The sequence below is a fragment of the Leptosomus discolor genome, chromosome 9 (assembly GCF_034619465.1).
Source record: "Leptosomus discolor isolate bLepDis1 chromosome 9, bLepDis1.hap2, whole genome shotgun sequence".
Lineage (NCBI taxonomy): Eukaryota > Metazoa > Chordata > Aves > Leptosomiformes > Leptosomidae > Leptosomus > Leptosomus discolor.
The window spans coordinates 10,933,298-10,957,401 of NC_141399.1; the positions used below are offsets into that span (position 1 = coordinate 10,933,298).

A 24,104-nucleotide genomic window follows, 5' to 3' on the forward strand; every position below is an offset into this window, starting at 1 on the left:
TTGGCTCTTGCCCAAAGTGTAGGGTTGGTTTTAGTTGATTCTAGAGGCATCCCCCAGGATCTTATCAGGAACTGTCCTTGTGTGGAGCCATAAATCCTCATGCTTCTGTGAGTTTATCAGGAATTGTTTTTTGTAAGGGGCCACAACATTCCTTGCTTCAACGAGTTTGTACACCAGTCAGTATCCATTAGCTCGACTCTTTGGGTTACACAGCAATCTAGATCACCATTAAGCAATAATACTTTCACCAAGATTTCCTTAACCCCTTCCCTCACTTGTGCCAAATGAGTAATATCATAGGGACATGAGAGATCTGTATTAATGATTCTAATCAGTTGCATGACTTTGGGAGAATTAATTCCAAATTTTTGAGATTTAGTTTGCAAATCCTGCACCACCTTCCAACTTATGGGGTTGCGCTCATCGTGTTGCTGAGGGCCCGGTACAGCCTTGAGCACAGGGAAGGCAGTGTGTTGATCAGTTGTAGGGGGCGGTGCAGGGTGTAACGGGCTAAGTCGTTCAACTAGGTCCCAGTTTCCGACCTCTGCAGCTTGTTTTCTAACTTCCTCCCAAAAGCGATCGGGCGACCGCGGTGTAACAGTTACAGTAGCAGGGGGTAGGCTCCACGGCTGCGCACGTCGGTCACGTGCATCAGAAATCTGCAAAGATTGCAGAGCTGCATTCAAATCTAGTTCCTCATCCCCTTCACTATCATCACTTTGTTCCCCGTCCCGCGCAGCTTCTTGCTCCTCCGGTGGAGGTGCCGAGGGTATTAACCGCGTATTACCACCTTCTACATTCCCTAAGGGGCGGCGAAAACCACTCCAAAGAGGTGGAGCAGGGGGAGGGCGGGCGGGGGCGGCGGCGGAAGCGGAAGTGGCGGCGGCGGAAGCGGAAGTGGCGGCGGCGGAAGCGGAAGCGGCAGCAGAAGCGGCGGTGGAGGGGGAGGCTTAGGAGGGCGGGATGGGATCTTTCCAGTCCATGCTTTTCTCCCCGCCGCTGCAGAGAGCCCGGAACGATCCCCCCCCGTCCTAAATTCCTTGTAGTTCCTCTTTCCTCTGTTCGCAACTTTTCCTTTTCAACACATTCTGCTTTCCATTCTTTCAGAGTCTCGCTGAATAGCCACCACGTAATGGCTAATTCTAGTGCATCTTTTTCCCCCTTTGAAAGTGCACTCCATATTTTCCGCCCAACTTCTTCCCAGGCAGTCACACTAAACACAGTGGCTGCAGTAGCTTCAAACCCCAGCATTTTACTCCCTCTTAACATTCTCTTCAACTCGTGGTTGGTGGTTTTTACACCTTTTCTTTCTAATAGGGCCTTCCAGGTAGACAATATTGTCTCTTCCTCTTTCGTTATTTGTTGGCCCATAACTATAGTTTTCTTCCCGGTGACTCACCTTATCAGGTGCGAAGTGAAGTTCGGGTCCAGGCCAGGCCGAGTCCCATGGCTCTAAGGTTTCACTGGGCTCCGTTCCTGCGGCAAATCGCCGTACAGCCCAGGCTGTCGTCGCAGCCCAGACAGATTCTCCGCTCTGCTGGAATTGAGCCGTCTAGCAGCCCAGACAGATTCTCCATGGTGCCAGAATCGAGCCGTCTCACAGCTCATGCAGATTCTCCGCTGTGCCGGAATTGAGCCGTCCAGCAGCCCAGACAGATTCTCCACGGTGCCGGAATCGAGCCGTCTAGCAGCCCACACAGATTCTCCGCTGTGCCGGAGATTGTGGGAGCGTGGCTCGTTGAAAACGGGCATGGAATGCTAGAGGGCCTGCACAAAGAAAACTGTTGAGCAGCTTGTCTAAACTAACATGGTAGGCCTCAAGGACGCTTCGACCTTGAGGGACAGAATAGAGGAACTACGTTATAGAAAATAAGGAACTAACATCCGTATGAGGCGGAACATATTAGAATTAACAGTAAAGTGATAGGGAGAAGCAAATGACTGATGTATTTATAACACAATTAGAGCTTATGAAAATTGCAAGTCATGATGAGTTTGGGAAATTATGCTATATAAGAAAGCGTATCTGCACAATAAAGTGAGCTTCCTGGCATAACTGACATTGAGTCTTTCCTGGATACTCCAAACTCCCGTCTCCACAGGAGATGAACCATCCAGCAGCCCACACAGATTCTCCGCTCTGCCGGAATCGAGCCATCCAGCAGCATAGACAGATTCTCCGCTGTGCCAGAATTGAGCCGTCTAGCAGCCCAGACATATTCTCCGCTGTGCCGGAGACAAGCCGTCCGGCAGCCCAGACAGATTCTCCGCTGTGCCGGAATGGACCCGTCTAGCAGCCCACTCTGATTCTCTGCTATGCCGGAGTCGAGCCGTCCAGCAGCCCAGACAGATTCTCCACTGTGCCGGAGTCGAGCCGTCCAGCAGCCCACACAGATTCTCCGCTGTGCCAGATTCGAGCCATCCAGCAGCCCAGACAGATTCTGCTCTGTGCTGGAATGAAGTCGACTTCAAAGATCACGTCGGGGTCACCATTTTCCGCGGTATGGACCGACACCGACAAGAATATATGTGAAAAGGCAGCCTTTATTAAGTTACAAAAAGCCAAGATGGCTGAGCTGGCGCAGCAGAAAAAGCATACCCTTTTATAACCTTTGTTACCTGTCCAGCAGTTCATGAACTAAGGCTGCTAAAATGATTCGCTCAATACCTCTGTCCATTCACCGCTATTCACATACTGCTTGGCTGGAGCTCCTGATATATTTCCCACTTCATCTACTGTTCTCTTGCCAAATTTCTGCACTGTGGGATTCACTTGTTTAGTGTCTTCTTGCTCGGTCTCTTATCACCTCCTCAAACCTGTTTACAATATTCTTCATCCACTTCTTTAATCTTCTCATGGGTATACTGGGATGCTGTCAAGGCCAATTTCATCTTCCTCAGTCAGGCTATCCCCGACAAGCGGAGGCGGCTTTTCCTGCCCGCTCTGCCCCCAGCCAAGGAGCTGCCCCGCTTGCTGCCCGCAGCCCTGTCCCCGGTGCAGCCCTGTCCGTGCCCACACCCTCCCGCACACAGAAGGACACCCAGGCTTCCCATCACACCTGTGTTTTGTACCTCCTGCGGCGGGTAAGCTGGGTGCCCCCACCCAGCAATTGGGTCTGGCTGGGGTGAGGGGGAGCTGGGTGCCGCTGTGTCAGCCCAGCTAGGACGGGCAGGGTGCTGTTCCCTCCTGGGTGTCCTTCAGTGCCACAGCTCTTCTGCATCCCCCTGGGAGCTGCTGTGTGCCCCCTCCCCACAGCAGTGCCCAGGGTCCCGGCATTGGGTGCCAGCCTGGGTACGCGCAGCACCCTGGCAGGAGAGGAGGAGGGATGCCATCCTGCAGATCCCTGAGGGCCCCCAGGGACTCCCCGGGGTGGCGGGACGGGTGCCCTGGCCGGAGGACAGACACCAAGTGGGGGCAGAGCTGCCTGGGGCTGCCCCTGCGGGCGGCTGAGCTGCAGCAGCCTCTGGCTCCTGGCGCAGCCCCCCGGGGGCTGCAGTGATGGAGGGTGGGTAGAGCTGGGGGGGCAGCAGCGGCCCCATCGCTCCAGAGGAGCCAGCTTGCCCCGCACTTCTCCCAGCTGGAGGACCTTGGTGGCCACCAAGGGCTGGGGGGCACTGGGGACAGCGACACGGGGCTGGCCCTGGGGTTGGTGGTGTGCCGGCGGGGGCTTTGTCATGGAGCGGCCTTCCACCATCAGCTTCAGCCCCAAGTACGGAGGCATGGGCATGGCTGCCTGTGGGGGGACACGGTGGGCAGTGAGTGCTCAGGGTGCCTGGGGACTGCCTGCCCGCCCCCCCCCCCAGCCCCCCCAGCCCCCCCAGCACACCTCCTTGTAGATGAGCTCGAAGGCACTGGTGGGGCAGGTGGGGTCGTCCCTGTGGTCGATGACCACACGCAGCGTGTCCCACTGGACTCTAGCGCAGAGCCGGCTTGTCACCGCCGAGGAGGGCTCCATGGTGGGGCTGGTGTTGACCTCACCAAGTCCTGGGCGCTGCGCAGGGCGCCCAACACCGCCACCTTCATGCCGGGCACCATCACCTGGTGCCAGGCATCCGCCCGCCCCACCTGTGCCAGGTACGCCTGGAGCTGCTGGCTGGACCAGATCTGGTCGGGGAGCAGCTGGGGGTGCTGGCCCCGTGCTGGCCTGTACTGTTTCTGGATGGAGACGTTGCAGAGGTGCCGGGTGCTGGGGCAGGGAGAGCGGGGCTGGGTCAGTAGGGTGCCGGGGTGTCGGGGTGGGGGGTGCCGGGGTAGGGGGCACTCACGGGTCTAGGCGACAGAGGGAGAAGGGGCAGGAGCAGAAGCGCAGGTAACTCTCTCGGTAGAACCAGACGGTCAAGGGGTTCCTGTCAGTCATCAGGAACCATTGCCAGACGCCGAATTTGGTGCCGAAGATGAGCAGCGGCCGCTCCACGTACTTCTGCACCACCCAGTTGTTGGCCTCCGCCGAGGGTGCCGTGCAGCCCCCCGCCAACCACAGCACCTCCTCCAGCTGCACCATGCAGATGATGCCTGGGGGGACACAGCGACAGTGGGACACCTCCTCGGCGGGGAGCCTGTGCCCCTGCTTCCCCCAGCCTTTCTTACCCCTGCCACGGGATTTGGCACCGGGCTTGAGGATCCAGACGTTGTGGTCACTCTCCATGTCGAGCTGGGGCAACCGCTCTCCCAGGCACCGCAGCAGGGCCCGGCACTGCTCCTGCTGCGCCCCGCTCAGCGCCAGCCCAGCCCCCTGGCTGCAGGGGGATATGGCGGGACTCAGCAGCAGCCCCACAGCCGCGTCCCCCCCATCCCACCCGGCACTCACTGCACCACGCTGTAGTAGCCCCGCAGGAAGCAGTGCCAGGCAGTGCTCGTCATACGGGGGGACGGGGGGTCCCCATCGATGTCCTCGTGCCTCAGGCTGCCCAGGTGCTGCTTGCAGACCTGCAGGGCCTCCTCCACCAGCTGGGGGGGCAGAGGGGCCCCCAGCCCCGCTGCGGATGGTGTGGGGTGAGGGACATGGCTTCTGGGGACCTGCTGTGCCACCCTTGGGGTCACGGCAGAGTCTCCCTCTGCAACGGGTGGCTGCGGGTGCGCAGGGATGGGCAGAGGGCAAGAGCACCCGTAAGGTGGGCTGGCAGGAGGGAATGTGGGGGGTCCTAAGCCACAGTCCCGAGCAGAGGCTCAGCCCGCAAGCTCAGCCCCTGGACGTGTCTCTGACCCTCAACTCCTTATTGTCCCCCCACCAGGCCCAGCTCCCCACGATCACCTGGCCCCTCAACAGATTTTGGGTGCTGCTCCGTCCCTGCTGGCATGTCCCCAGCCCTCTCCAGGGCCACTTTGAGCAGACTACGAGCTGCTGTCTGCAAAGAGGGGGGCATCGTCCCCACGCAGTCCGGCACTGGGAGGGCAGAAGGGCACCGGCCCGGGGGGTGGGAGAGGGTGGCACTGGCCCCGAGCTCACCGATGAAGGCTTGCCGCTCGTCCGCATCCCCCAGCCGGTAGCACCGGGGAAGGAAGCTCTCGGGGTGGTCTTGATCAAACCAGGGCAGGTTTCGCAGGCTGAGGCACAGCCCCTCCTGTTTAGAGAACGGTGGCAGTCCTGCTGGCCCCCCACACCCCTGTCGTGTTCCCTCCCTGCCCCAGGGGGCTCCAGGCTCCCCCCTAGGTAGTGAAGGCAGCCACCCGGGCGTAGTGGTTCACCACCTGGTCCTGCCGCAGCAGCCGGCAGTCGACGGCATCGCGGCGGTTCATCCACATGAAATATGGCACTTGGTTCCGCACCAGGCAGGACTGCGCAGGGGGCACCAGGGTGAGGCATGGAGTCCCCAGCCCACCCTCACCCCCTGCCCCAGGCTGGCCCCACGCTTGTGGGCCCCAGGGGAAGGGTGCTGGGGTCTGTGGCAGGGCTCAGCCCAGGCCCTCTCAGCTAACCATGAGGTCGTGGATGCCATCGGGGTCCTCGTCGCACAGCTCTTCCTCCTCCTCCTCAGGTGGCCGTGGAGAGCGCAGGGGCTCTGGGGTCCCCAGGGAAGGCTGTGCCCCACAGCATGCTGACTCTGGCGCTGGGTCCAGCACTGCCTCCCCCTGCTCAGCACCAGCACTTTGCTGCTCCTCCTCCTCTTCCTCCACCTGCAGCTGCTTCTCCTGCCTGCCATGCTGCTGCTCCGGCTTGCTGCCCACACCAGGGAGCTTCCTCTCCACCCAGCCCCGGGCCCGCAGCAGGCTGTGGATGATGGGGTAGGAGCCCAGCACCAAGAAGATCTTCTCCTGGGGAGGTACCCGAGAGCTCAGCCTGCCCCACCCCGGTCCCCCCCCAGCTCAGCTCTCAGCCCCGAGCCACAGATGCACTAAATGCAAGTACAAGGCGTGCTGGGGGGTGGGACATCAGGCCCCTCACCTTGATGGCCCTCTCCATGTGCAGCTCGGCCCTCTTGAACCTCTCAGGGTCGCGCAAGGGGTGGCGGCAGCCATGGTGGTCAGTGGTGGCGGGCGCTGCCTGCCCTGTGAGCACAGCCCCAGCTGAGCTGCTGGCCTCACGTCCCCAGCCCCGTGGGGTGGGCAGGGAGGGGGAGAAGGCACCTACCTGCCTGCCTCTGCCTGACCAAGCCGGGGGTCCCCGGCACCGCATTCACCAACCCGCTGAGCCTCATGTGGTTGATGTTGGGTTTCGATGGCCACGCGGTCTGCTGTCTGCCAGGGTTGGGGTTGGCTTCCGCCCCTTCCTGTCCAGAGCACATGTGCCATTTGGGCCTGTGCGCTCCTATCCCGGATTTAAACAACTTAACTGTGTTGTTAGGGGCTCTCGAAAGTTCTGTTATACCCGGATGGCAAAACCAAATGTACGACCAGGACCTACGCCTGCGTTCTAGGAGGTGAGGGAGGGGTGAGAGGGTACTTTTGCTCACTACGCACTTAGCCTCGGTTGAGCCATCGGCCTGGACCCAGGCCACAGATTGACTCACCCATCCCGCTGGAGAAATGGGAATCGGGGATGATCCCCTGTGCCCTGGCCTGCTGTTGGGCTACTTCCTGTTGGCGCTCGTGATGGTGATCATCATCCCAATATACGAATGTGTGACTAAAAATTGGACTAGAAGAAGACCGTCTTGCCCTCCCCCTCGTCCAGGACTGCAAAAGCCAGGAACACGCCCTGAAGTTTCGTGTGCTCGCGCAAGGACGGACTCTGCCTACCAACCAATATGGTTTCAAGCAAAAGTTGTTTATTGAACATTTGGCTGCGTCTTATATCCTCTTTTATTCCCGTACATGTGATCATGCATTTTCAGGTTGGCTATCTCGCTTTGTCCACCCGCCCAGCATGCAGTTACCTTACTTACGCGACTGGTTACAAGTTCTATGAGACAGTGTCTGTTAGTACCTACTATTCACCCCTTATTTCCTCTATGTCCATATTAGATATGCTCGCTCTCTCTGCTAGATACTCTCCTACAATTCCCAATTCTTTTGTTTGTAAAGCAAATACAAAAGCTACGGCATGCTCGAGCGCTTTTCCTACACAGCTTAGAATCACAGGTATTAATGATAATATTAAAAGTACAACGATTAAGAAAACAAGCGTTCGCACCAGTAACCCTTTAAGCCAACCCGGAAGATTTATTCCCCATTTGCCCCATATTTTGTCCCACCATGTTGATTGTCTGCTGTTTCACAGATATACCCTTGGAACAGTTCCCAGTTGCTTTGCCCGTCTTTGGCCAGGCCCCTTGTAGGGTTATGGAACCGTGGATCGGGACTCCACACTTGCTTCACAGTAACACTGCGTCTCACTCACTCACACATTCAAATACAGATAACCGATTTTTAAAGTGTCACACAAGGAGCTCCTTTACACCATTCACACAAAGGACATAAGAGGACACTTGCAACTATGATTACTACAACAGCAACTATAGCATTAAGCAGACTAAAATCCAGTATCGTACATGTATCAGACAAGCTCCAATTCAGGCAGTCAAATATCAATGTCAGTGATCAAAGTACATGTTAACATCAATGCCGACCCGGTTCACAGTGCGAGCACTGAGCAAATTACAGAACCAGACCAGAGTACGTTCCAGATCAAGTGCTATGTATTATCTTGCCAGATGTACAGTGCCCATCGTAGGATATCTCCTACATTTTACGGGCACCTTCCAGAGGGTATACCTGAACCAGAACCAGAAAGAATACCTTTTTCCGTAGATGGTCCTTGTCTGCCCCTGCAGCGAGCCAGATGAGTCAGGGAATCCCTCCGAGAAAAGGTCCCGGGGCACGCCTAGGGAGTCCCTGTCCTCAGCGGCTTCTGCAGCCGGACAGAGATTGTCGCATCTGGGTTGTCAACTGAATCTGAGAAAACTCAATAACAACTCAGTGTTATTAAGCAGGTATTCTTTATTGCGGCACCAGGCAGCACGGGGGATAGCTCCTTCCGTACGTGCGCCAGCCAGACAAGTACGCCTGGCATTAATCTGATGAATGGCTGAGCTACCAACTACTCCTAAAATGCTCCATATTACAAACTTTAAGATCCTCGTCTTTGATAGACCTGTTGTTGCTTCTCACGTTTTCGTTGTTTTATCTTCTGTTCCTGCTCCTGCCTATGCTTCCAAACAAGCCATCTTTCCTTTTTTACCTTTTCCCACTGCCAACGCCACACCGACCATAATACTGGAACCTCGATATGACTTCCACGCTCTACCCCACACAGCCCACGTGCAACCAATACCCAAGGTCAACACTGTCCTTTATGTTCAGGGCATGTAGATGGCTTCGTCAATGACGACCAATGGTGTCGAACCGCCAGGGTCTTCTTCTGAATTTGATTCCTTCTCCATGTAATTCTTCCACATGGGTGAGCTTTTCATCCGATAGCGGCCATTGATCAATCCAGACTGGCTCTTTAGACACCCATGGTAATTTCAGGATTGGTCGTCCCTTAATGGCCACCCCACAAAACCCTCATTGGAGATTTGAATGCCCCATTGCGACAACGCATCGCGCCCAATTAACCATATTGAAGTGTTCATAACGTAATTGTTGCACAGTCTGCATTATATGCTTTAGTTGTTCCTTCTGCCATAATAACTCCTCATGTAGCTCATGGTTAGTCGGAGAAGCAGGAGAAGACGATTCAGGCTCCTCTCGTATCGGTTGTGGCTTAAACTCCTCAGGCTCTGTTTCCATCGGTGCATTCTCCACTGGGGAGTCGTCTGGCGGCGGCGCGGACGGTCAAGGCGGTGCAGGCGCGGACGGTCAAGGCGGTGCAGTAGGAATTATTTCATAATCCTCCCCCCTGAAAAATCGTCGGGTGTCCACAGGATACGCTCGCAACTCGTTAGGAGCCTCGGCTTCTGGGGCCAAAGCCTGCTGCGCCGAAAGCACTACTCATTTTTCTGTTTTAATATCCTCCAAAACTGTCTTAATCTGTCTCCAGATGGGAGCGAGATTAGCTGCTTCCTTCGAGCCAGCACTGACCGAGTCCCACAAGTCCTGACCCATATCGGCCCATATTCCGGATTCAAAGACATTGTTCAGGGTTTTGAAAAATCCCCATCTTTGTCCCCAGTGCAACAATTTAGTCACAGTTTGTTTATCAATCTTCACATCTCTCTTAGAGAGTATAAGTAGTAGTATTTCCCGAACTTTTTCTTCCTCTTTACTTAGAGGGATTCCCATTCTTCCCGGTCACCCACCTGCAATTCCTCAGGTGATTCGTGTGCACACTTCCTGTCTCTCGGACGCCCGGAGAAGTTCATCTTCTCCCCCTTGACCGGCCCCTTGCCTGCCTCCGATGTGCGATCCAGCCTCCTTAATCGTGATCACGTCGGGGTCACCAATTGTGCTCGCGCAACATCGGCCATTGGTTTGGTAATGAGTCGCTGGGTTTTGACTGGTCCGTGTTCTTCTATAGCTACATGCATGCCGTTAGTGGTTCGTGTTATTATTTGTATCGGACACGGAATCAAACGGGGTAAGGTTAACAGCGTCATAAAGCCACACAGAAGTACAACCATCAAACGCTTCACCCACGATCCTCCAGGTAACCAAGAGAACAGATCAAAATCCCATCCTTTCCACTTTTGCACAGGTACATGGGCTAATCTTCTCAGCTCCTGGGTGATCTTTTTTACCGCTTGCCCATTATCATCGATTTGCAGACAACCATTTGACTCGTTTAATTCCCCACAAACTCCTTCTTCGGCTAGCAGATAATCCAAAACTATGCGACGTTGAAAAATGGCATTTCTCATTTGGGTAGATTGGTCAGCTACCAAATCCAAAGCATCAGCTGTCTGATTGGTTATGATTTCTAATATTGCCTGTAAGCGGATGATGCGGTTAAGATTATAGATCGGTTCTCTGGCTCCCGATATCAGTTCATTGGGGTTCCAAGTAGCTGGGCCATAATGTCGTATGGTTCTCTCAGGGGGCCACTCCTAACCCCCCACTTTGGTTGCACTGGTTGTGCTACCCACGGCCAGTCTTCGAACCCCAATGGACCTCCACAAATCCAACAATTAGTAAGGTTAAACACAGCCTCGCAATACAAAGCGGTTTTCCCAGGCACAAGCATGTAATATCAGATTTACAATCAACGTGCACCACAAATTTTCCATTGGCGGTCAGGTAATCCTCCGACCCAGGATCCAGCGGTGTGTTGCGGCGCATTACGTCCCTTCGTTGATCCAAGAATTCAGATGGTGACTCGGAAGGACCTTGTTTCCCGTCCGAGTCCGCATCCCGTTCCTGTGATCGAGGGGGAGGCTTAAGCAAATCAGTTAGAACTTGTTCTGGTGCCTGGCGAATTTTATTTATTTTAGTACACCTTTGCCCAATACTACACGCTGAGCAACACCGCCTCAGTTTACCTCTAAGTTCTTTGTTATTTTCTCGCTCGAGTGCGAGTACCATGGGGTCCTGTGGTGGTGCCATTCCACAGTCCCTTTGTCACTCCGGATGCTTTCAGAGGGTGAAAAAACATGTCTGCATATGAAACTTCATCCCACTTTCCTTCTCTCCTTAAAAATAGCATTAATTGTAAGAGAGCGTTATAATCTGTAGACCCATTAAGCGGCCACTTAGCTTCGCCTTCTAACTTATACAGTGGCCACCATTGATGACAATACTTGATAAGGGTCTTTTTACTTTCTGTTCCTCCAGTCCCAACAATGTCTTTCCAATGAGCAAGCACACAGCTTAAGGGACTTTGCTTCAAAATACCTCCTGGAGTGTTTCCCATTTTTATAACTTCTTCTGTTGACCTTTTATTTTAGCTTTTGCTACCCTTTTGTTAAGCTTCCACGCAAATAGTTTCTGACAAACCCCTATGGTTTTCTCCCAGTCCCCCTCCCACACGTCCCAAATTTCCGGGATTAAATTTTTCTTTCCACACACCAGCTTCACTACTTCGGCTTCTTGATGAGCTCTTTCCCAATCATAAAGGTGTGGAGTTTGGGGAAAGCACTTAGGGCACTCTGCTTTCCGTCTACCAAATGTACAATACCACCTCCTTGCACAATATTTACACTTCAACAAAACCCAAGCCTGGTGCCAATTATTAAATAGTCTAGCAGCAAGCCCACATACATAGCAGGGAGTCACCCCTTTTTATCCACCAAGACTGGGATTTAAAGAGATGTCTGGAGGCTGTTCCCAGTCCAAGGCTACTCTCCGCCCTGCGAGAGTCACATATGCCCTTTTTAAATAGAATTTTTCATCTCCCCTTCGTTTAAATATTCCCACGGTGCGAGCCCAAACCACCGGAGGAGTGACTCCCTTCTCCCTGTTCTTTCACTAACATATAAAGACATTCACAAATCAGACGAACATCTATGTTAACACAAATACTTTCACATATATACCTTTTAACAAATCATGACGATGCCCGGGCACATCATACAATTACCTCCCCTTTTGTTGCCAGGTAATGGAGTCCACCTACTCATCCAGGGCACGGGCAAACCGACTTCCCTGGATAAGAGTCATAACCAATATCCCCTGGCAAGATTGTAGGGTTTAAGCTTATTTATTTAAGCTTCCCAGTTAACACACTTCTAGCAGCTGCAAATATTTGAAAGAGAACACGATCGTGTGAGGCCGCTTACCCTTCTCCTGCTTCTTATACACCAATCATTAGCAGGTCCGTCCTGGCTCCCAATACTGGGATGCAGCGGCAACCTCGGATTTGCTCGATCTACCCCCAAGATGGCTAGCGGCCGCCCCGTCGGTCAGCAAATCCCCCCGTTACCATGCAGGGTACCCTCCTCCCATACGGGGACTATGCTGCACGCCAGACGTCTCTGCGCGATTTACCAGCTGCCCCGGCCACGCGTACGACTTACAGGCCCCTCTCCCAAAACGTACCGTTTGATCCGCGGCTTCAGGAGGTTGGTCTCTGCTCCCGCGGTGAGCGGCTGGCAGCGGAGGCTCCTCCGAGGAACGTACTCGGGGCGCGCCCAGGGGCGTCCGCTCCCCAGTCGATCCCGCAGCCGAGCAGAGAGTCTCCCACCTGGCTCGCCAAAAACTGACGTGCGGAAAACGCGCTCCACAATCTGTGAGATTGCAAAGTAGGTATGTTGATTCAGCGCTGGGCAGCACGGGGGTAGCCCCACCAAAGTCGTGCGCGCCCCAACGCGGCAGCTTGTCTCTGATTTATACGGTCAGATGTTACACATACACAAGGTTTCCCAATACGCCTATACATATGCATAACCTATCCCCGCTTCGCATTAAAACTAGTTCCAAAAGGTCATTTCCATAAACTCCTCCTAACTGCGCTTGCGCAGGGCCTCCTTGTGGTGGTCGTCGGAGGTCGTGGAGATGAAGGCTGATGGCTCCTCTTCGTCACCGCTAGTAAGCCCTTGAAGGCTGACGGCTCCTTTTCGCCACCGCTAGGAACCCCTTGTTCTTGCGCAGGCTCAGTTGCTCCTTGGCTCTTGCCCAAAGTGTAGGGTTGGTTTTAGTTGATTCTAGACGCATTCCCCAGGTTCTTATCCGGAACTGTCCTTGTGTGGAGCCATAAATCCTCATGCTTCTGTGAGTTTATCAGGAATTGTTTTTTGTAAGGGGCCACAACATTCCTTGCTTCAACGAGTTTGTACACCAGTCAGTATCCATTAGCTCGACTCTTTGGGTTACACAGCAATCTAGATCACCATTAAGCAACAATAATTTCACCAAGATTTCCTTAACCCCTTCCCTTACCGCGGGGGGCTGTGCCCTCCTCCAGCTCCTGCCCAGGACAGGTGAGTGGCCCCTCAGCACCCCCACCCACCCCGTGCTCCCCGCACCGGCACGGACCCACACCCCACCCGTGCCTCCGCAGCCTTCCCGGAGCAGCTCCCGCTGCACCTGACGCTGCTGCTGTGCCCGGCCCTGGGTGACCACGAGCACTCGTCCCACGTGGGCAGGGTGCTGGGGGTGCCCTTCCTCCTGCCCCCCGAGGCCGCCCCGACCCGCACACAGGTACGTGGCCAGGATGGGTGGGGGTGGCTCCACGTGGGACCCCGCTGAGCTGCCCCCTGCCCCGTTGCAGGTGCTGGACGAGGAGCTGCGGTGCCGGCTGGGGCTCTCCCCGCAGCAGCTCCGACGCCTCCCGCTCCATCTCCACCTGCAGGAGCTGGTGCTGCCCCAGGGACCGCTCTGCGCCCCCCTGCCTGCCCCCTTCCTGCGCACCCTGCACCGCCTGGGGCTGCCCGGGCGCCAGGAGCCCTAGCACCCATGGGGGGACCCCCACCCCAACCCGCTCCCCTCTGCCACCCCATTAAATCCCCCACCTGCTGCTGGGGTCGCTCAGCGCCCGTTTCTTTTCTTGGCACACGAGACACGTCCCTCGTCGCTGTCCCTGCGGCATTGCTGGGGTACCAACCGCCCTGTCCCGAGCAGAGCCGGTGACAGCAGCCCTGCCACCACCCCCATGACCGGCCTGGTTCCCAGTGCCGTGGCATGGTGGCATCGCTGCTGCCCTGGCTCTGTCTGGCAGGGCTTGACTGCAGGCAGGCAGGAGCGGAGGCGGCTTTTCCTGCCCGCTCTGCCCCCAGCCAAGGAGCTGCCCCGCTTGCTGCCCGCAGCCCTGTCCCGGGTGCAGCCCTGTCCATGCCCACACCGTCCCGCACACAGAAGGACACCCAGGCTTCCCATCACACCTGTGTTTTGTACCTCCTGCGGCGGGTAAGCTGGGTGCCCCCACCCAGCAATTGGGTCTGGCTGGGGTGAGGGGGAGCTGGGTGCCGCTGTGTCAGCCCAGCTAGGACGGGCAGGGTGCTGTTCCCTCCTGGGTGTCCTTCAGTGCCACAGCTCTTCTGTATCCCCCTGGGAGCTGCTGTGTGCCCCCTCCCCACAGCAGTGCCCAGGGTCCCAGCATTGGGTGCCAGCCTGGGTACGCGCAGCACCCTGGCAGGAGAGGAGGAGGGATGCCGTCCTGCAGATCCCTAAGGGCCCCCAGGGGCTCCCCGGGGTGGCGGGACAGGTGCCCTGGCCGGGGGACAGACACCGAGTGGGGGCAGAGCTGCCTGGGGCTGCCCCTGCGGGCGGCTGAGCTGCGGCAGCCTCTGGCTCCTGGCGCAGCCCCCCGGGGGCTGCAGTGATGGAGGGTGGGTAGAGCTGGGGGGGCAGCAGCGGCCCCGTCGCTCCAGAGGAGCCAGCTTGCCCCGCACTTCTCCCAGCTGGAGGACCTCGGTGGCCACCGAGGGCTGGGGGGCACTGGGGACAGCGACACGGGGCTGGCCCTGGGGTTCGTGTTGTGCCGGCGGGGGCTTCGTCAGGGAGCGGCCTTCCACCATCAGCTTCAGCCCCAAGTACGGAGGCATGGGCATGGCTGCCTGTGGGGGGACACGGTGGGCAGTGAGTGCTCAGGGTGCCTGGGGACTGCCTGCCCCCCCCCCCCCCAGCCCCCCCAGCCCCCCCAGCACACCTCCTTGTAGATGAGCTCGAAGGCACCGGTGGGGCAGGTGGGGTCGTCCCTGTGGTCCATGACCACACGCAGCGTGTCCCGCTGGACTCTGGCGCAGAGCCGGCTTGTCACCGCCGAGGAGGGCTCCATGGTGGGGCTGGTGTTGATCTCCAGCAGCCAGGGCTGGCAATCCTCCCCGAAGATAAAGTCGGCCCCGTAGAGCTCGAAGCTGCCCTTGCGGGACCTCACCAAGTCCTGGGCGCTGCGCAGGGCGCCCAACACCGCCGCCTTCATGCCGGGCACCATCACCTGGTGCCAGGCATCCGCCCGCCCCACCTGTGCCAGGTACGCCTGGAGCTGCCGGCTGGACCAGATCTGGTCGGGGGGCAGCTGGGGGTGCCGGCCCCGTGCTGGCCTGTACTGTTTCTGGATGGAGACGTTGCAGAGGTGCCGGGTGCTGGGGCAGGGAGAGCGGGGCTGGGTCAGTAGGGTGCCGGGGTGTCGGGGTGGGGGGTGCCAGGGTAGGGGGCACTCACGGGTCCAGGCGGCGGAGGGAGAAGGGGCAGGAGCAGAAGCGCAGGTAACTCTCTCGGTAGAACCAGACGGTCAGTGGTTTCCAGTCAGTCACCAAGAACCATTGCCGGACATCGAATTTGGTGCCGAAGATGAGCAGCGGCCACTCCACGTACTTCTGCACCACGCACTTGTTGGCCTGCGCCGAGGGTGCCGTGCAGCCCCCCGCCAACCGCAGCACCTCCTCCAGCTGCGCCGTGCAGACGATGCCTGGGGGGACACAGCGACAGTGGGACACCTCCTCGGCGGGGAGCCTGCGCCCCCGCTTCCCCCAGCCTTTCTTACCCCTGCCACGGGATTTGGCACCGGGCTTGAGGATCCAGACGTTGTGGTCACCCTCCATGTCGAGCTGGGGCAACCGCTCTCCCAGGCACCGCAGCAGGGCCCGGCACTGCTCCTGCTGCGCCCCACTCAGCGCCAGCCCAGCCCCCTGGCTGCAGGGGGACATGGCGGGACTCAGCAGCAGCCCCACAGCCGCGTCCCCCCCATCCCACCCGGCACTCACTGCACCACGCTGTAGTAGCCCCGCAGGAAGCGTTCCCAGGCGGTGCCCGTCATACAGGCGGACGGGGGGTCCCCATCGATGTCCTCGTGCCTCAGGCTGCCCAGGTGCTGCTCGCAGACCTGCAGGGCCTCCTCCACCAGCTGGGGGGGCAGAGGGGCCCCCAGCCCCGCTGCGGATGGCATGGGGTGAGGGACATGGCTTCTGGGGACCTGCTGTGCCACCCTTGGGGTCACGGCAGAGCCTCCCTCTGCAACGGGTGGCTGCGGGTGCGCAGGGATGGGCAGAGGGCAAGAGCACCCATAAGGTGGGCTGGCGGGAGGGAATGTGGGGGGTCCCAAGCCACAGTCCCGAGCAGAGGCTCAGCCCGCAAGCTCAGCCCCCGGACGTGTCTCTGACCCTCAACTCCTTATTGTCACCCCGCTAGGCCCAGCTCCCCACAGTCACCTGGCCCCTCGACAGATTTTGGGTGCTGCTCCGTCCCTGCTGGCATGTCCCCAGCCCTCTCCAGGGCCACTTTGAGCAGGCTACGGGCTGCTGTCAGGCGGAAATCCTCTGCAAAGAGGGGGGCATCGTCCCCACGCGGTCCAGCACTGGGAGGGCAGAAGGGCACCGGCCCAGAGCGGGGGAGAGGGTGGCACTGGCCCCGAGCTCACCGATGAAGGCTTGCCGCTCGTCCGCATCCCCCAGCCGGTAGCACCGGGGGAAGAAGCTCTCGGGGTGGGCTTGGTCAAACCAGGGCAGGTTTCGCAGGCTGAGGCACAGCCCCTCCTGTTTAGAGAACGGTGGCAGTCCTGCTGGCCCCCCACACCCCTGTCGTGTTCCCTCCCTGCCCCAGGGGGCTCCAGGCTCCCCCCTAGGTAGTGAAGGCAGCCACCCGGGCGTAGTGGTTCACCACCTGGTCCTGCCGCAGCAGCCGGCAGTCGACGGCATCGCGGCGGTTCATCCACATGAAATATGGCACTTGGTTCCGCACCAGGCAGGACTGCGCAGGGGGCACCAGGGTGAGGCATGGAGTCCCCAGCCCACCCTCACCCCCTGCCCCAGGCTGGCCCCACGCTTGTGGGCCCCAGGGGAAGGGTGCTGGGGTCTGTGGCAGGGCTCAGCCCAGGCCCTCTCAGCTAACCATGAGGTCGTCGATGCCATCGGGGTCCTCGTTGCACAGCTCTTCCTCCTCCTCCTCAGGTGGCCGTGGAGAGCGCAGGGGCTCTGGGGTCCCCAGGGAAGGCTGTGCCCCACAGCATGCTGACTCTGGCGCTGGGTCCAGCACTGCCTCCCCCTGCTCAGCACCAGCACTTTGCTGCTCCTCCTCCTCTTCCTCCTCCTCCTCTTCTTCCACCTGCAGGCTATCCCTGACAATTCCCCCTTTTTGTTTTTGTGCAAGAAATATTGCATGAACAGTCTTCTGCAGGGCCCTCTGCAGATGACTGACAAGACAAACAACATCAAAAGCACGGTCATAATTACCGAGATTATTACCCTCACAGTTTCAATCAAAGATATAAACTACCCAGACAGCCCCCACCCTTTAAACGTCCTTGTCAGTCAGTCTAAGCCATCATCCTCTGTCAAACGCTTAGTCCCATTTTTAGCTGCTCTATGCCTTTGAAAACAAGTTCTGAATGGTCAGTTGTCTTATGGCAACCCAACCAAACACGTGGAGAATGGATTTTCAGAGTTCGCAGTAGAAAGGCACAAAGCTTCTTGATGCATCACGTTTGCTAAAGTTACCCAGATATTCTGCTTGGGTCGTGAAACTACCCATTCTTCACCCTGATGCAGGTTCCAGCACAGGCCGAACACACCGAGCAGGAACCCAGTGAGGGCCGTGATCTGTGGAGACACAAGCATAACCCCTGCCCCAGGTTGTTAGCACACATGGTCCACTGCACTGGCCAGGAACTAAATCTTTGATATGCACTTTTGCAAATCCTGTTTTGAAAAAAGAGAAGAAAAATGTAGAAAAAGAGGAGGTAGAGAAGAACTGTCCCCATAATGAAGAAAGTTAAGCACATAAACTGCTTTTTCTAAACATGCCTGAGGCGGTTCCCCAATCATTCCCCCTTTTTGTCTTTGAAGCTGCCGCTTCAATGTGCCATGTGCACGCTCAACAATGGCTTGTCCTGTTGGGGAACGGCGAATGCCTGTAACATGAGTACCACCCCATAAACTAAAAAATGTCTGAACTTTCTGTGAAGGATACGCTGGGCCGTTGTCCGTTTTAATTTGGCGTGGCACCCCAAGCATAGAAAAAGCCCTCTGGAAATGTCGAATCACATCTTTCCCGGTTTCTCCGTTATGTGCTGTTGCTACCAAAGCGTGAGGATAAGTATCAATGGAAACATGAACATACTTCTGTCGGCCAAACTCATTAATATGAGTAACATCAGTTTGCCAAATCTGCAAGGCTTGCCTACCTCTGGGATTAGTACCAAAATACACTGGGGTGTGAGTTCCCCGGCAATCAGGGCAGGCAGCTACAATGGAACGAGCCTTAGTATGGGACAAACCCAACTGCCGTCGTAAAGCTCAAAAACCTTGATGAAAAAATTGATGTGACAACACAGCTTGTCGCTTCACGTTAGGAACAGTTCTCAGAGCCCTGGCAGGAACAAGAGCATCCGCTCTTGCATTACCTTCTGTAGAAAATCCGGGTAAAGTGGTCTGACTACGAACATGCATAACGAAATAAGGTTCTTTTCGTTGTTGAATGCTCTTCCAGAGTTCCAAAAGCACCTCAAATAAGATTTGATTGTCTGACTTAGTCAAGGCCACTTTATCCAATCGAGTAACCACATTGGCTACATATGCTGAATCAGTTACAATATTCACAGAAGTAAAAATAGAAAAAACAACAGCCATCGCACGCAGCTCTACTACTTGTGGAGAACCTTTTTGATGTACTACTTTGTTGTTCCAGTTGTTGTTTTCATACCATACTACTGCTGCTTTACCTGTTTTTCCTGAACCATCTGTAAAGACAGTGGGGCCTTTTACAGGCTCTGGCTGGCTTAAGTTTTTCTGACCAAATGGTACTTGTCGAGCAAATTTCAGTAGCTGGTGTGATGGCAGATGATACGAAATTTGCCCTTGAAAACTCGCCATGGCCGCTTGTGGCTCATAGTTATTTGCCAGACACCATTCAAAATATCAATTTTGAACAGGTAAAACAATTGTAGCTGGATCACGCCCTGTTAGTTCTAGACACGGCTTTCAGGCTTTCATGATAACATCAGCAATAAGCTCAAACAATCCAGGAGCAGTTTTTCGTGGCCGGAATGATAAAAACATCCATTCTAAAATATGCAATGGGTCGTCCCACTCAGGATTCCACTGTACCAAAGCACCAAATGGTACAGTTCTGTCAATTAGTACAAAGAATTGTACCAACTGGGACAAGTCTATTCGAGAGACAAATTTCTCATGTATAGATTGTTCCACCATATGAATTACACCTAGTGCTTCCTCATTTAATATTCTGGGATCTGCTGGATCAGTAGAATTTTTTAGTAATTCCAATAATGGTTGCAACTGTGAATTTGCCAGCCCAAGATAGGGCCTAATCCAATTCAAAGATCCCATCAGTTTCTGTATATCATTAAGTGTTTTAACCTTAAGGTTGAGTTTCACAGGCTGAGGCATAACGTGTTTACTTGTAATTGTCATTCCCAAATATTTCCAGGGCTCCACCTCTTCTACTTTTTCAGGGGCAATAACTAATCCATATTGTTGTAATGACTTTCTGGCCAAATTCTCCGTGTCTCTTAACTGCTCCTTACTGCTTGATGCTAACAGGATGTCATCCACGTAACGGTAACAATAACTAGTAGGGAATTTTTCCCTCACAGGCAACAAAGCTTGTGCTACAAACCATTGACAAATTGTTGGCGAATTTTTCATGCCTTGTGGTAAAACCTTGCATTGACACCTTTTTGAAGGTTCCACACGATTTAAAGAAGGCACAGAAAATGCAAATTTTTTCTTTGTCTTGGGAGGCCAATGGGATAGTAAAAACCCAATCTTTTAAATCCATTACTATGATTTCCCAGTTCACAGGGATCATGGCAGGTAAGGGTAGGCCTGCTTGCAGGCCTCCCATTGTGCCTATGATAGCATTAATTTGCCGTAGGTCATGTAGCAACCGCCATTTTCCCGATTTCTTTTCGATTACAAACACTGGGCTATTCCATGGGCTGTGGGAAGGTTCGCTATGTCCAGCGGTCAGTTGTTCTGCCACCAATTCCTGCAGGGCCTTTAATTTCTCTATTGGCAAAGGCCACTGATCCACCCACACAGGGCTGGTTGTTAACCAGGTCAACGCAAGCGTGGGTTCTTTAACACCCTGCAGCACAGTGGCCCCCGTCAAAAATCCGTAGTGATTTTCACTCCCCACTGTGACAAGCAGTCCCTTCCCCACAGATTCATGGGGGCTGTCGTCACATAGGGTTTAACGGTCGCTTGCTGGCCCTCAGGGTTGGTGACCAGAACCGGTGTGACTGCTGCTCCAGCTTGTGTTGACCCTCCCCGTCCTATTACTCCCATTCCCATATTTTCTGTTGGCCACGTGGATGGCCAGGAATAATGAGATATAACAGTTACATCAGTTCCAGTGTCTAGAAGTCCGGTGAGCTTCACGGATGCCGGTGATTGACCCTTATTGGTTAGAATACAAGTCATCTGTGGTCTCGATGATGAAACGGACTGCGACCAGAAAACCTGTGGAGGTCCTGGAGAGCCGAATCCTCCATCATGTCGCTGTTCTTTTCCTGGTTTAGGAACACAACTTAAAAAGGGTACAAGTTGAGCAATACGAGTACCTTTGGGAACGGTCACCGGTGGGTACTGAGTAGAAACCAAAGCACAAATCTGCCCCGTATAATCAGCATCAATAACACCTACATATATAATAAGCCCATTCAAAGTGCTACTAGATCTTCCAATTAACAAAGCACCCAATCCCCTTCCTATAGGTCCTTTTGCATGCAATGGAATTTTAATAATATCTTTAGTTGTTATGGTTACTGTGTCGGTGGTGGATACATCCAGCCCTGCGGAGCCGACGGTCGCGGCGGACAGTTGTTCGCAAAGTGAGATTGAGTTGCCGTGGCTGGAGAGGGGTTTTGTATCCTCGCGCGTCCTCTCGCGCTCGTCTTGCCGTTTCCCTGAAGCGGCTGTCCATTTAGATGGAGTTTAGACCGACATTTTTTTGCAATGTGTCCTACTTTGCCACATCTATTACAAATGACTCCGGGTATCCAGTCCCCACGGTTCTGAGGAGGGTTCCTATTTGGACAATTGATTTTAACATGTCCATTTTGACCACATCCGTAACATTTTGCAGGCGGTTTGTTCCTCATTGCCGTGGCTAGTGCAGCCATTTTATGTTCCATGGTGCCTACTCTGGAGCAGGCAGCAAGCATATCAGGCACAGAGGGGTCACCGGGTAATGACTCAATTATTTTCTGACAATCTTCATTAGCATTATCTTTAGCCAATTGTTTACATAGCGTTTGTCTCAGTGTTTTGTCTTCTACCTGTTTTTCTAAGGCAGCTGAAACTTTTTCTACAAGTTGTAGAAAAGGTTCTTCGGGACCCTAACGAATAGTGACATACTTTTGTTTCGGTGCCGCTAGTTCCGTTGTCTTTTTTAGGGCATTCATTCCTATTTGCTGAGATTGTTCTAGTACAATGGGGGGCCAGGTGGCTTGTAGTTGTGGATTAGCAAATGGCCCTTCTCCGAGTAATGCGTCTTCTCCCACCGCTGCCCTAGGGTCACCTTGTGGCAGTCTTTGATTACTTAGTGCTGCTGCGCGGGCCATTTGTCACCAGGTAGATTGAAATACCTGCAGTTGTATGGGGTGAAATAGTACTTGTGACGTGCGGAAAACGCGCTCCACGATCTGTGAGATTGCAAAGTAGGTATGTTGATTCAGCGCTGGGCAGCACGGGGGTAGCCCCACCAAAGTCGTGCGCGCCCCAACACGGCAGCTTGTCTCTGATTTATACGGTCAGATGTTACACATACACAAGGTTTCCCAATACGCCTATACATATGCATAACCTATCCCCGCTTCGTATTAAAACTAGTTCCAAAAGGTCATTTCCATAAACTCCTCCTAACTGCGCTTGCGCAGGGCCTCCTTTGGGTGGTCGTCGGGGGGTCATGGAGATGAAGGCTGATGGCTCCTCTTTGTCACCGCTAGTAAGCCCTTGAAGGCTGATGGCTCCTTTTCGCCACCGCTAGGAACCCCTTGTTCTTGCGCAGGCTCAGTTGCTCCTTGGCTCTTGCCCAAAGTGTAGGGTTGGTTTTAGTTGATTCTTGAGGCATCCCCCAGGTTCTTATCAGGAACTGTCCTTGTGTGGAGCCATAAATCCTCATGCTTCTGTGAGTTTATCAGGAATTGTTTTTTGTAAGGGGCCACAACATTCCTTGCTTCAACGAGTTTGTACACCAGTCAGTATCCATTAGCTCGACTCTTTGGGTTACACAGCAATCTAGATCACCATTAAGCAATAATACTTTCACCAAGATTTCCTTAACCCCTTCCCTCACTTGTGCCAAATGAGTAATATCATAGGGACATAAGAGATCTGTATTAATGATTCTAATCAGTTGCATGACTTTGGGAGAATTAATTCCAAATTTTTGAGATTTAGTTTGCAAATCCTGCACCACCTTCCAACTTATGGGGTTGCGCTCATCGTGTTGCTGAGGGCCCGGTACAGCCTTGAGCACAGGGAAGGCAGTGTGTTGATCAGTTCTAGGGGGCGGTGCAGGGTGTAACGGGCTAAGTCGTTCAACTAGGTCCCAGTTTCCGACCTCTGCAGCTTGTTTTCTAACTTCCTCCCAAAAGCGATCGGGCGACCGCGGTGTAACAGTTACAGTAGCAGGGGGTAGGCTCCACGGCTGCGCACGTCGGTCACGTGCATCAGAAATCTGCAAAGATTGCAGAGCTGCATTCAAATCTAGTTCCTCATCCCCTTCACTATCATCACTTTGTTCCCCGTCCCGCGCAGCTTCTTGCTCCTCCGGTGGAGGTGCCGAGGGTATTAACCGCGTATTACCACCTTCTACATTCCCTAAGGGGCGGCGAAAACCACTCCAAAGAGGTGGAGCAGGGGGAGGGCGGGCGGGGGCGGCGGCGGAAGCGGAAGTGGCGGCAGCAGAAGCGGAAGCGGCGGCAGTGGAAACGGCAGCAGAAGCGGCAGCGGCGGTGGAGGGGGAGGCTTAGGAGGGCGGGATGGGATCTTTCCAGTCCATGCTTTTCTCCCCGCCGCTGCAGAGAGCCCGGAACGATCCCCCCCCGTCCTAAATTCCTTGTAGTTCCTCTTTCCTCTGTTCGCGACTTTTCCTTTTCAACACATTCTGCTTTCCATTCTTTCAGAGTCTCGCTGAATAGCCGCCACGTAATGGCTAATTCTAGTGCATCTTTTTCCCCCTTTGAAAGTGCACTCCATATTTTCCGCCCAACTTCTTCCCAGGCAGTCACACTAAACACAGTGGCTGCAGTAGCTTCAAACCCCAGCATTTTACTCCCTCTTAACATTCTCTTCAACTCGTGGTTGGTGGTTTTTACACCTTTTCTTTCTAAGAGGGCCTTCCAGGTAGACAATATTGTCTCTTCCTCTTTCGTTATTTGTTGGCCCATAACTATAGTTTTCTTCCCGGTGACTCACCTTATCAGGTGCGAAGTGAAGTTCGGGTCCAGGCCAGGCCGAGTCCCATGGCTCGTAAGGTTTCACTGGGCTCCGTTCCTGCGGCAAATCGCCGTACAGCCCAGGCTGTCGTCGCAGCCCAGACAGATTCTCCGCTCTGCTGGAATTGAGCCGTCTAGCAGCCCAGACAGATTCTCCATGGTGCCGGAATCGAGCCGTCTCACAGCTCATGCAGATTCTCCGCTGTGCCAGAATCGAGCCGTCTAGCAGCCCAGACAGATTCTCCACGGTGCCGGAATCGAACCGTCTAGCAGCCCACACAGATTCTCCGCTGTGCCGGAGATTGTGGGAGCGTGGCTCGTTGAAAACGGGCATGGAATGCTAGAGGGCCTGCACAAAGAAAACTCTGTTGAGCAGCTTGTCTAAACTAACATGGTAGGCCTCAAGGACGCTTCGACCTTGAGGGACAGAATAGAGGAACTACGTTATAGAAAATA

General features: G+C 54.9%; 1 protein-coding gene and 1 pseudogene across 1 annotated transcript; both read right to left on the reverse strand.

The window, feature by feature from the left end:
* Positions 1–2,314: 2,314 nt before the first annotated feature.
* Positions 2,315–7,483, reverse strand: LOC147414847 (tubulin monoglycylase TTLL3-like; annotated as a pseudogene).
* A 6,932-nt stretch (positions 7,484–14,415) lies between these two features.
* LOC147414848 (tubulin monoglycylase TTLL3-like) lies at positions 14,416–19,056 on the reverse strand. Its single transcript, XM_086470329.1, has 11 exons — positions 18,906–19,056; positions 18,588–18,761; positions 17,078–17,160; positions 16,812–16,936; positions 16,608–16,726; positions 16,399–16,506; positions 15,955–16,123; positions 15,735–15,883; positions 15,413–15,659; positions 14,898–15,333; positions 14,416–14,805 (listed from the first exon to the last, which is right to left on the reverse strand). The coding sequence occupies exons 1-11, from the start codon at positions 19,054–19,056 to the stop codon at positions 14,416–14,418; spliced, it is 2,151 nt and encodes a 716-aa protein (XP_086326455.1).
* Positions 19,057–24,104: the final 5,048 nt, after the last annotated feature.